This window comes from Haliotis rufescens, unplaced genomic scaffold (assembly GCF_023055435.1).
Source record: "Haliotis rufescens isolate VD_foot unplaced genomic scaffold, xgHalRufe1.0.p SCAF_10, whole genome shotgun sequence".
Classification (NCBI taxonomy): domain Eukaryota; kingdom Metazoa; phylum Mollusca; class Gastropoda; order Lepetellida; family Haliotidae; genus Haliotis; species Haliotis rufescens.
In genome coordinates this window covers 25,200,905-25,214,027 of record NW_025963780.1, presented here as the reverse complement: position 1 = coordinate 25,214,027, position 13,123 = coordinate 25,200,905, and the positions used below count along the sequence as shown (strand labels likewise).

The window sequence follows — 13,123 nt, the reverse complement described above, 5'->3', positions numbered from 1 at the left end:
AAAGGTATTATCACTTTCCATTTCATATATATTCCTACTTTTGTTAAAACTATTGGAATACACATCAGCCTTTCCAAATCACTGTTTATTAATTATTCCTTATTTTGTATTCCAGAACGTAATTACCTTAATGCCCCATTATAATCATCTTCTGTTTATCAGTCGTATCTTGAGTTTTGATTCTGTAAATATGCATATTAATTTTAACCACAGTTCGTTTATCAGTCCATATTTTGGTATTAACCAGGTAAACATAAGTCGTGCACATGCACAACTTGTCCCTTTGTTCTCTGCAGTCAGCCATTAATCATCATGTATTTGTAAGTGCAATTTATATTCTAAATAAGGCCCAAGGCAGGCAGGTTTTGTGATTTTGTTTCAAATTTCTAAGGGTCTTTCTGGCCTGCTGTAAATTAACATGTCCATTTATTTGACACAATAAGTGAAGGTCTGAAGAGTTTAGTCAGGGTCTGTAGCTTGGGTCTTGATCGAAGTCTGGCATATTTTTTATTTCAATCACTGGTCAAGAATTACAGATAGAAACTGTAATTGTGATCATTCTATTGAGGAAATTAAAGGCTATGTCAATATTCTTGAGAAAAGTAGACTTCAAGACTATATAGTTCACTGTCACTAAATATAAACATATTTCTTGTGCATAAATATAATGTACATCTTTGGTATAAGAATATTTGCCCAGGTACCTCTAACCATATAAGATTGAAGAGTAAAATGAATAAAACCTTGGCAAAATTATGTAATTAAGTTAAAAAATAAAATGTAAAACCCAGAACATGCTCTTCATGGCTATCATATGCAAAGTATGTCAAAGGATCACTTTCTTCTATCTGTCTTGAATATTAACACTTGTTATGGTTGTCGATGACTAAAGTCTGTTGTATGGGGAATAGTACTGTAGCAACTCTCTACATGGTCATACAAGCAATACAATATTTTCTAGACTGACACAAAGTTGTGGTTCCAGACAATCATGGAACTGTTGCCATGATGGTTCAATGTACACTACTTCTTGTTACTTGTTCCAGTTCTAACCCCGAGAACCTGACTGACACCGTCAACAACTACGCCAGTGTCTCCATCCCTGTCACTGCAGCAGCTGACATCCTCATCAACGGGTAGGTTAAAGAGACTCTGTCTGCAGATTGTTAAAGGGACTGTCTCAAGATTGTTAAAGGGACTCTAACTACAGATTGTTTAAGGGACTTTCTATGTGCAATCTCATTAAAATCGGATCTTAGTTCTCGCTACCGCTAAACAAAGCTTTCTGCATTAAGGAGTAATGCAGTATAAGAATACAAATGGAAAAAATATTTAGATTTTACTAAATTTCTTCTTTTATGTTTTATTGCATATATCTGATTATTGTTTTAATTGCAGAAAATCCACTCCCGAACAGATTATTGTAAACACATCTCGAGTGCGACTGAATAACGACCAAATTCGAACACGACCTGTTGAACATCTTTATCAGGTGAGCTACATCACTTCTTTATGGGGGGCACATGTGACCTATATTCAGGCAACAAGAGTTGGGAGAAACCTTCAATCAGTGGAAATATATATGGACTTAACGCTGTTTCAGTTCTAAACTTTAGAAATAATGTGAAATTTTGTTGTTGTCATTGGTGTAATTAATTGCCTTATTTAGATATAAATATAATTCCAAATATCATCACTTATATCATCACTTTTGTCGACATAACCGTATGGCTCTTACATTTCATCAGGTACAAAATCTCGGCCCCAGTTCGACGGAGACGATAGATCTACAGATTTATTGGCCCAGTCATGATAACGATGGGGAACCAATTTTACCCCTCACGTCAGCACCTGAGGTTACCAAGGGCAACGGCCAGTGTCAGATAATATTTGTAACACCTGCTAACAGTTCAGTGAGTACCTTGTTATACTTATAAACCTACTGGCTGTTCGTGTACCTATATGGAGTTTTTGAAATTGTGGTAACACCTCGCAGGAGGACAATCATTGTAAACCCTTGATAGAACAAAAACTACGAACAGCCTACGAGACGCATGTGCAGATTTCATGCCATTGCGAGACGCACGTGCAGATTTTGCACCGTTGCAAAACCCATATGCTGAGGTCACCGGTTTCATTGAACCGAGTTCACGACTCTTCGGGTCTTCGGCATGACGAGCGAACGCTTTAACCACCAGGCTACCCGACCGCCCCAGACTATTAGAGATTGGCAGTTGATCAATCTCATTAAAATAAGACCTAAGTTCTCGCTACCCCTGAACAAAGATCTGAAGACATCCCATAAGGGGTCATGTCAGAACGACCTTTCATCCGACTAATCAGAGCGTCGCTTACCAGATTATGAAAGTGACAGTCGGAATGTGATTTCTACCTCGAAATGCAACCTCGAAAACTTTAACACGGGGTATTCCGAACGGGTTTAACGACTGAATCCATACAATCTAGATCATCTATTAGCCATCCCAGAATGTTCTTTTGTTCAGGTTTCAAATTTGTAATCGAGAATTTGTCAAAATATGTTTCGAAGCGTTGTCGCTAATTTGAAATAGGTGCCATAAAGCACAAGAAAGCTCCCTTCTGATTGGTCAGTCTATTGGTTGGTCAAAGTTCGCACAAGGTCGGTCTGACGTGAACCGTAATGGGATGTCCTCAGATCTTTGTTTAGCGGTAGCGAGAACTAAGATGTGATTTTAATGAGATTGGCAATTGATACACAGCGAGTTATGTTGTTGTTACATAGAGAATCGTGATTGGCTCTCAATACACAGCAAGTTATGTTGTTATTATACAGAGAATGGGGATTGGCACTCAATACACAGCAAGTTATGTTGTTATTATACAGAGAATGGGGATTGGCTCTCAATACACAGCAGGTTATGTTGTTGTTACATAGAGAATCGGGATTGGCTCTCAATGCACAGCAAGTTATGTTGTTGTTACATAGAGAATCAGGATTGGCTCTCAATGCACAGCAAGTTATGTTGTTATTATATAGAGAATCAGGATTGGCACTCAATACACAGCAAATTATGTTGTTAATATATAGAGAATCAGGATTGGCACTCAATACACAGCAAATTATGTTGTTATTATACAGAGAATCAGGATTGGGTATACCCATATTATGGGATGTATCTGTTGTATGGTGTGGCCACCTCCTTGGTCTAGTGGTTGAGCATCCGAAAGGTCTGGGATTCAATCCCTAGGCACGTCATACCAAAAAACGTTAAAAGATGGTACTTGTTGTTAACCTGTCTGGCGCTTGTCTTTCAGGGGCTAAAACAAAGATTGATCGGCTCGGAGTCAATATACTGTGTCTGAATGGGGTATCCATGTTAAACTGCGGCATGGTATCTCAGTGAGCTAGCACTATAAATCAACATCAGTCCGGACTAGTACAAGCAGCCACACACACACACACACACATACATGCATGCACATCGCTATATTATTACAATAATCTTGGACACGATGTGAAACCCCATTTTACCTCACCTCACCTATTGTATGGTGTGTATCTTCAGCTTCTTAGCACCGTGTAAATATCTGATTTCTGATTGGTTCCAGGATATTCTGAGATACAGCCTGACGGACCCGAACGATGTTGTCGTGGTGCTTCAGGAACAGAGGTCAGGAGACAGAACAAAACGAGCAAACAAAGGCCGTGTGGTGGGTGCAGCTGGCTAGAATGATGTTGTTGTTGTTGGTGTTGTTGGTGATGGTCGCGTAGGTCATAGTGCAGGAGGCTGCTCACGTTATTTATTTGGTGGATGCACGTGGTCATGTGTGAGTGAGTGAGTATGGTTTTACGCCGCTTTTAGCAATATTCCACCAATATCACTGCGGAGGACACCATAAATGGGCTTCACACATTGTACCCATGTCGGAAATCGAACCCTGGTCTTCGGCGTGACGAGCGAACGCTTGGTCATGTGTACAACTAACAGGTCACATATCAGGTGAAGTCAAGCAGTTTGATGGGTAACCATGTTAGGCAGCTTGACTCCTGAGAGTTTCTAGGGCTTTGATCCTGAAGCGCATGTAGCACATGTGTCTCCATAGCATGTGACCGCCTCCGTGGTCTAGTGGTAGAGCGTCCGCCCGGAGAGCGGAAGGTCTGGGGTTCGATCCCCGGCCGCGTCATACCAAAAGACATTAAAAGGTGGTACTTGTTGTTACCCTGTCTGGCGCTCGGCATTAAGGGGCTAAAACAAGGACTGGTTGCCTCTGAGTCAGTATACTGTGTCTGAGTGGGTATTCATGTTAAACTGCGGCATGGTATCTCAGTGGGCTAGCACTATAAATCGGCATCAGTCCGGACTAGTACAATCAGCCACACATACGTCGCTATATAAGTGCAATAATCTTGGACGCGAAGTTAAACCCAATTTCACCTCACCTCATTCGTAGCATGTGACTTTGTTCGACATGTGCCTCTGTTCACCCAGCAGTGAATGGGTACCTGGTAGGATGAGATGGCCATGTGACTGTTACTTTTTAGTCTCACAGGAACAGAGAATTAAGATTGAGGCTACACTGATACACTGACCGGGCGATAATGTAGCGCTTTGAGCATGCTTTAGGATGAGAATTTGGCGCATTATGAATATGCACATGATCTATGATTAAATCACAACCAATTCCAGAAATTCCACAGTATACTTCTTTCCAGGCTAGAATACATTTCCTCACAACATGTTTGTGTGTGGCGATGAGGCAGTGAAGTGAAACACGACATGCCAACTAACTATTCTACATGTGAATGTACATGATACCACTTCCTGTTTCAGGCCTGCACTGATTGGTGCACAGTCATCAAGTGCACTGTGGGATACCTAAATCCAGATGACAACTTCCTGATCAAGATAAGAGCCAACCTGATGGTGGATGAATTTATAAGGGTAAGAAGACAATTTCAACAGTGGCTTTTGTGTCATTTAGTATTGTATCTGGAGAAGTGTCTGTACATGATGTCTGTGTCTGCGGATGTTACAACAGATGACTGTCTGTACAGTGGTTAGAGCAGTTATTGCCCCAGTTAGATGTTATGTGTAAACAGTTTTGCTCGATAGGCCCGGAACACGTATGGGTCAATGTTTGTTTGTTTGCTTGTTTGTTTGTTGGTTAACGCCACACTCAGCAATATTCCAGCTATATGACAGCAGTCTGTAAATAATCGAGTCTGGACCAGACAATCCAGTGGTTGATATCATGTGCATCGATCTACACAATTGGGATACGATGACATGCATCAACCAAGGCAGCAAGTCTGACCACCCTATCCCATTAGTCACCTCTAACGACAAGCATGGGTTGCTGAAGATCAATTCTGACCCAGATCATGGTGGGTCTACGGGTCGATGACCTGCATTACTCGGGCCTTCGCTCCGGCCAGGGGGCACGGGTGGCCAAGTCGTCTAAGGCGCCGCGATTTGCTGTGCAGAGTTGCATCCCTTGGGCACGCCAGAAACCTATGATTGTGGGTTTGAATCCCAGTTTGCCCCGATTATGTTTCTAGGTTTGTCAGCACCATACCCGTGCTCGTGGGTTTCACCGAAGTGGTAAACGTCTGAGACCTGTCACTTCGGGCTTTCCTCCCACTTTAAGCTGACACGCCATGATATGACTGGAATACTGTTAAAAGTGGCGTTAAACCCAACTCACTCACTCGCTCCGGTCACATCATAGCCATGTTCAACTGCAGCATGGTATCTCAGTGACCAAGCACTATAAAGTCTGGATTAGTACAAGCACACACATAGACATACATACACACACCACACAAAAGCATATGCACACACACAATCAGAAGTTTCAAATCAGAATAACAACCTCTGATTGAAATGGCTGATTTGACAACCATGTTACAATAAAACTGTTACTGCGAAAATGACATTTGATACTCACTCTCCACGATACTTGAACTATGCAGTAAATGACGTTTGCTACTCACTCTCCACGATACTTCAACTATGCAGTAAATGACATTTGATACTCACTCTCCATGATACTTAAACTATGCAGTAAATAACATTTGATACTGACTCTCCACGATACTTGAACTTTGCAGTAAATAACATTTGATACTCACTCTCCACGATACTTGAACTATGCAGTAAATGACATTTGATACTCAATCTCCATGATACTTGAACTATGCAGTAAATGACATTTGATACTCACTCTCCATGATACTTGAACTATGCAGTAAATGACATTTGATACTCACTCTCCATGATCTTACGTTTGCTACTCCTCCAGAACCAGATGCCACATGCACTCCTGACGTCGACAGCCTTCGCCCGTGTCGTCTCCATGCCGTACAAACTGAAGTCTGTGGACCCGACGTTATTTGCTACAGCCAAACAGTCTGTGAGTACTCTGTTTTAACACGTGCATCAATGTTTGAACACATATTTGTAATCATTAAAAACATTGAGAAAAAACAAATTGTGGATGACAAGTATTGAACTATTTTACAATTTTGAATAGAATATAAATTTGTATCTTACGAAACTTGATAAAGAAAATATGGCAGAAAAGGAACAACGACATTTACTTCCACAGGGCCATTATATGTTTGGGGGTGATAAATAGAGAGATTTCATTTATCATCCAACACCATTCTTGCAACTTTTTCAGTTTGTAGCAGTGTCTTAAGTGTAAAAAGTGCTGCTAACAGCTTCAGTAGCAGAGCCATTGGTGATGTCATTTGATTGTGACATCATGGTAACCAATGACGTTACAATGGTCTTCAAAGCATTGTGATGCAATTTTATTTATCTACAATGTAGATATCGCTTGATCTCACCCAAGCCACATCTCCTGTGGGAGCCAGTTTTGGATGATAATGAGTTTTATACCCTCTGATTTCAATGTGATAATGCATTGTATCTTTCATGCTTTGGTCTTTTGTCAGATTACTAGTTTGTAATTGACTGATTGACTAGTTTGTAATTGACTGATTGACTAGTTTGTAATTGACTGATTGACTAGTTTGTAGTTGACTGATTGACTACTTTGTAATTGATTGATTGACTGACTAGTTTGTAATTGATTGATTGACTGACTATGTTTTAATTGATTGATTGACTGACTAGTTTGTAATTGATTGATTGACTAACTAGTTTGTAATTGATTGATTGACTTACTAGATTGTAATTGATTGATTGACTGACTAGTTTGTAATTGATTTTTTGATTGACTGACTAGTTTGTAATTGATTGATTGACTGACTAGTTTGTAATTGATTGATTGATGTAATAGTAATATGTAACATAAATGTGCTATGTATGGGGGTAATATGACCCATAAACTGTTTTCTCTTGCCCCAGATTGTGACGGATGTGAACATTGACAAGCCAGACATTGGTGGCCGGCCCATCGAGATCTGGATCATAGCTGTGGCAGTGTCTGCAGGACTGCTAGTTCTTCTCTTGATCATTATCCTGCTGTGGTGGGTGAGTATCTTTGGTCGATTCCAGGCCGTGCCATACCAAAAGATGTTGAAAGATGGTACTTGTTGTTTCTCTTCCTGATGCTCAGCAACAGGGAATGAAGCCAGGACTGGTCATCTTCCCGAGGCAAGGGAGTTAACTGACTTTAAAAGTCCAGTTTCCACCCTTGTCGAACTAGGCTGGAATTCCTGGGTTCGATCGTAGCGCCACTGGTGGCTATTACGAATTATGTCCCTTCCATGCCTATCCTATGGATCAGATTCCACCCCTCGTATCACTTGTATTTGCTTCAAACAAAATGGCGGCGCCCATTCAAGACGATCTGATCGATAATCAAGATCTATATTGTGACAAAACGAGTCTTACATCGCGAAGTGCATCAAATCACGTGAGCACCTTCATTAAAAACATGAAGAGATATAGAAAATATCTGTTGACAACGAGTTAGCTGTGCACATGCTTTGCAAATCCTCCAATTGACCGAAATCTTCATGACAGTTTACGACCCGGATTTTGATTTCGTTGCACGATTTTGATTAGACCATGCATAGACTTGTTAGTCCTGCCAAAATGTAACTCCATAATACCAGCCTAGTTCGGCAAGGGTGGAAACTTGACTTTTACAGTCAGTTAACTCCCTTGCCTCAAGAAGATGGGACTGGTTGGCTCAGGGTCAGTATACAGTGTCTGAGTCGGGTATTCAGGTAAAACTGCAGCATGGCATCTCAGTGGGCTAGCACTATAAATCAGTCCGGACTAGTACAAGCAGCCACACACACACACATGCATGAAATATATGAGTGCAATAATCTTGAACACGATGTTAAACCAATTTCACCTCACCTCATTTTAGTTGTGGTAGTATTTTGCTAGATACTGAATTACATGTACTGTCCTTGTTGGACCCAAGTTAACAGATCCTGTCGTTGTTATCTTGAGTGTCTCTCTCTGTGTTCCAGTGTGGCTTCTTCAAGAGGAGGAAGCCAGAGGATGACGGCTACTTGGTTGCCAACGGCAGCCCACGGAACATTGAGGACAAAACATTTGAATGAGCAAAAATTCACCTTCGAACAAGTTTGGGAAAAAGTTGTAAAATCTATGTGGCATCAAGGCTGATTCCCACGACCCCTGAAAGAGGCACATGTTGTGATTCCAGTGTAAATTCAAAAGTCCAAGCTGCAGTGTGATAAAATGTGAAATCACAAAACTCTCCATGTGATATCCACGATATCAACTCCCTATGTGATATCCATGATATCAACATATGGTTGATAACAATCTTGATGCCTATTTCACAGTATGCCGCCATCTGTGCCTTATTTCAGGGAATAAGCGATCGTAACACACCAGACATTGTGATTCTGAAACAATGTTTCCAACAGAAGAGGAACAATCATGTGACTAGTTACCATGGAGACAGTATGACTTCTGCATTAGAGTCATTCCATCACACTGCCTGATCACATGATCGGTTCACATCCAGGCTTCCATTGTCCACGAATTCACTGCCTTATATGGTCATTTGGAGTAGGGCTGGGACAAGTCCAAATCTATTACTCGGGTACCCGACACCCTATTACCTGACCCTACCCGGGTACCCGTTGTAGGTCTTAAGAGTTGGGTACAAAATGTCCGATTGGGGATTGTTTGACCGGAGCCCTGGCAAAAAGTATTTAGATACACGTATAAAAGGATCCAGTCATGCATACACTGAAGTTGACTGAAAGTCATCTTTATTCACACAAATACAAGTCAGAAGGAATGGGTGCATAGTCAGAAAGAAATGCAAACATTAGTGACTTGTAGTGTAACCATGGAGTTCTAGATAATTTATCACGTGACTAACCACGGTTCCAGGTAGTCCTGTGGATACTTGGGTCCTACTCAATTCCCACCTGACCGAGTACCCAAGTAACCCGTCCCAGCCCAAACTTAGAGACGAAAAAGCAACAGAATATTAATTTAGTCTACAAGTAACAAACAATAGACGAAAAAGCAACAGAATATTAATTTAGTCTACAAGTAACAAACAATAGCATAAGGTTGGTAATGAGGTTCTGTGGAGGTGGAATTCATATATTACCCAAAGTCATGGCCAGTGTGAGTATGTAAAAACCTTTATCGTACCTCAATGAAAGCCTTTCATAGCACTCAATAATGCTCTCACTTGGAGCTGTCTGGTCAAGTATCAGAAATCTTCCAGTGATTCCATGACATAATGATTCATACCTTATTATACATACTTTGAAATAATAGTGCAATAGGGTCAAATTCTAGGTGTTGAATATTACAAATCCACTACCACGGCCATGCAAGGGCAGGTGGTTGAACTACAGAGAAATATAGAGCCATAATTACCATATATGCAATCATTCACATATTTCCATGTGTTATAAAGATATATTCAGTGTGCCATTATAGTCAACAATACTCCTCTGGGTGGTAGTGTACCCATGGTGCTATCAACATATACTGCTTTCAGTACAACTAATTAAATGACCATTGAGCGGTGTGTATTCTAATGGTAGGACAACTAGTTATTATCTTCTTATGAGTGGCGCCAAAGACTTGAGTGAGAGAATTGTAGTATGTGCTGCAGGTCAGAGGAAAGGGGGAATAACTTGTGTATCTTCTGTTGTAATCAAAAGTATAAAACAGTTTGAACGCCATAGTCTCTTGTTCAAGATGAGAAATCGGAAAAAATGAAAGACAATGATGTTAGTGTTTATTTGAGGTTAGTTTTATATCAACACTTGAAATTAATAATTTGAACAAAATAAATATTATGAAATATGTTTTGAAATAAAAAAAAAATTAATAAGAACTATAATATTATTTGTTTTGCTACATAATAAACATAAATTGGACAGAATTAGATATTTCTTATCTAGAACTGCACATGGTATTTGAGACTACATCTGTGTGAATTATACAAGAATGTCTGATTCATTGTATATGTGTAGTACCATCAGAAACCAGATACGAGTATAGTAGCCATTGGTTACATGAAAGTGTGGATTATTTTGACAATTATATGTAAAGGGAGTTCCAGTTAAACATGGTTCAGAAAGAAGTGTTGATTTTGAAAAAAACAATTTTTTCAATGTGTGTTTATAAATTTTAAAAAGCTATAGCACTCTTGTAGTATGGAGCTGATGAAATAAGAATAAGATATAAGTATTATGATAGATTTTGGTAAAAAGTTACAAAAGTTATCTCCCTTCCCACTGACCTTCAGGTGAGCCTGTGATTGGTGTGTTTTACACAATCGTCGTGTTAGGTTTTAAAGAAGAATCTTATAAATATTTTGTTTTCTGTATAAAGAGTTAGGCTTCATTTCGTTAGATATAGAACTTAGAGAGTGTTTGAATCTTAATTTATATCTGCATGCTTGGTCGGAGGAGGCACTCATGTATGTTTGTAATTGGAAATGTATTATATCTGTTTTAAATAAGCAGCACTGTTTTATCCTGGTGTGGAGATGGATTTTTTAAATCACGTTCAAGAATAGTGAGTCTTGATGAATGTTATCCATGACAATGGAATTACGTTTCTTATTTCATTGGTTGCTGTTATGCCTTACTTTGAAATGTTCATCATGAACCATGTGTACGTGTGTTGTTCATACAGAAACGCTAGTGAACTGCAGACAACCATACCATAGATAGTGTGTGTTGACTTGGGTGAAGAGTCGTCCGTTAGGCTGCCATTTTGAAATATGTTAATTTAAGTTAATGAATAAACCTCTGAACATTCGGATAAATAACAGACACTGTTTATCAGGAATTGATAGTTTAATTCCACATATATACGAGGCCATTGTTGTCTCTTTATAAATGGGAAGAACATTTCTCACCCACTCAATGCACTCTGAGCATACTCCACAGTGATTGAGGGCCATGTAAATTAGCCTACCGGTATAATTGTTTTTTTTATGATTAATATGTGCATTTGGTTTTTTTTACAAGTAAATGTATGTTTTTCAGCATCCATGATACCAGTACCTACACAATATCTGTTTTCTCCAAAACAGAGCCTAAAGTTAGGCCAAATAAAATACATTATCAGTTTGACGACATGAAGCTTAAACATCTATAAGTTGCTGATTGTCTCCCCCTTACTGTTAAATATACATATAAATATATTTCAAAATGAAGCCAACTGATCATTCTTTACACTGGTTCCTATCACTTTGGTTGTCTTAGAAAATGTTCTGAGGCCAAGAGTGGCCTACTGTTCATGCCGTCCATTCGTGCCTACTGAGTATAATTGTCTCCCCTTATTAGCAGAGTAGTCTCCCCTGTTGGGTAATCGACATTCCATCATTATGGAAACACTTCCTGTCGTAGTTTGGGGATATAAGTTGAAATTGAAATTAAGGGGTAAGGACATTTTGTCTTCTTGTGCCTGTATCATGTGTAGGGAAACAAACTAGACTGCTTAGTTTATTGTTTAGTTTGTTTTAGCCCTGTTTGACACAATGAGAATATATGTTAATGGGTAATGGCATCAGTCTCAGATTTCACTTAGATTGATATTAAATGGAATTATTGATACTTTTGTTGATTTTTTTGGCAAATTTAAATCCTTTAAAGTATGTTGTATTTTGTCTTAAATTAAACATTTCTTGACAGAATTAATTTGATTTTTATGAACACATGAATATGGGCACAGTAGTCTTTGAAAATACTTTTGAATGGAACCGCAGCCATGCTAAGAAGTATGTTTTGGCTTTGCGAAAGATCCTATATCAACTGCCTGGCTTCCATTGACAGCTTGGTATAGTTGATGTGTTTTGTATTAAGATATTTTATTTTATTTATTTGAATGTCTATAGTTGTCAGATGGTGTTTTTGTATATATCGGGTATGTGTCATTGTAGAAATATTTCATTCTATAATAAGAAAGGTATTATTATGTATGCTTGTGTTTTTATCTGTTAAATATTGCATCTCTGAAAATAATGCTTTTATTAATAAAATAAGTTTTATGTAACCTTCATTTTCTATCAATTTAACAAATGTATTTGAAATATTCTACTCAAAAGAAGTAAAGGAACACCTGATTTTTTCATAGTACTATAGTTAATCTGCCATGCATGACAGATTAGCTATAGTAATATTACATGAAAGGATCAGGTGTTTCTTAACTTGTTTTGAGTAGCATATATGGAAATGAAATCAGGAAGTGTATGTATATGAATTACTAGCATAATATTCTCAATGGCTACCTCATACTAGAGGTGATCTGCCATGACACTTATCATCATATTGATCGTCTCCAGTGGCAAGGAAACTAGTATGTTGTGACAACAATTATGTAAACTGAACAAATAATAGTTTGGCTTTATATTCTATATCATGTTTAATCTGATGTCAATTTGAAATAACTTAATATATTGAACAAAATTACTCAGATGAGAATTTTTAAGATTTTATCCACAAACTTTGTGCATGGCTTAAAAAATAGCAAATAAACAACTTGCTATTTTACGTTTTTATATTTGCTTGATAGCCTTGCTAAGAAAACATTGGACTCTAAATGATTAAATGTTTAAGAATATGAGGTCATACCTTATCATACTGGTCTGTTTACAAAGGGAGGTCACCCATGACATTTAAAGGGAAGTCACCCATGACATTCTG

The 13,123-nt window shown here is 38.7% G+C and overlaps 1 protein-coding gene across 3 annotated transcripts in view; it reads left to right on the top strand.

Annotated features, from left to right (window-relative positions):
* Nucleotides 1–12,510, top strand: part of LOC124117120 (integrin alpha pat-2-like) — a 118,987-nt gene extending 106,477 nt beyond the window's left edge. For all 3 annotated transcript variants that reach the window (XM_046478852.2, XM_048388791.1, XM_048388787.1), the window contains exons 24-31: nucleotides 1,047–1,136; nucleotides 1,399–1,492; nucleotides 1,749–1,913; nucleotides 3,589–3,690; nucleotides 4,812–4,922; nucleotides 6,283–6,393; nucleotides 7,356–7,481; nucleotides 8,438–12,510. In XM_046478852.2, coding sequence (XP_046334808.2) covers nucleotides 1,047–1,136; nucleotides 1,399–1,492; nucleotides 1,749–1,913; nucleotides 3,589–3,690; nucleotides 4,812–4,922; nucleotides 6,283–6,393; nucleotides 7,356–7,481; nucleotides 8,438–8,530 — 892 coding nt within the window. In that variant the 3' untranslated portion in view covers nucleotides 8,531–12,510. The remainder of the gene's footprint in view (nucleotides 1–1,046; nucleotides 1,137–1,398; nucleotides 1,493–1,748; nucleotides 1,914–3,588; nucleotides 3,691–4,811; nucleotides 4,923–6,282; nucleotides 6,394–7,355; nucleotides 7,482–8,437) is intronic.
* The last annotated feature ends 613 nt before the right edge of the window (nucleotides 12,511–13,123 follow it).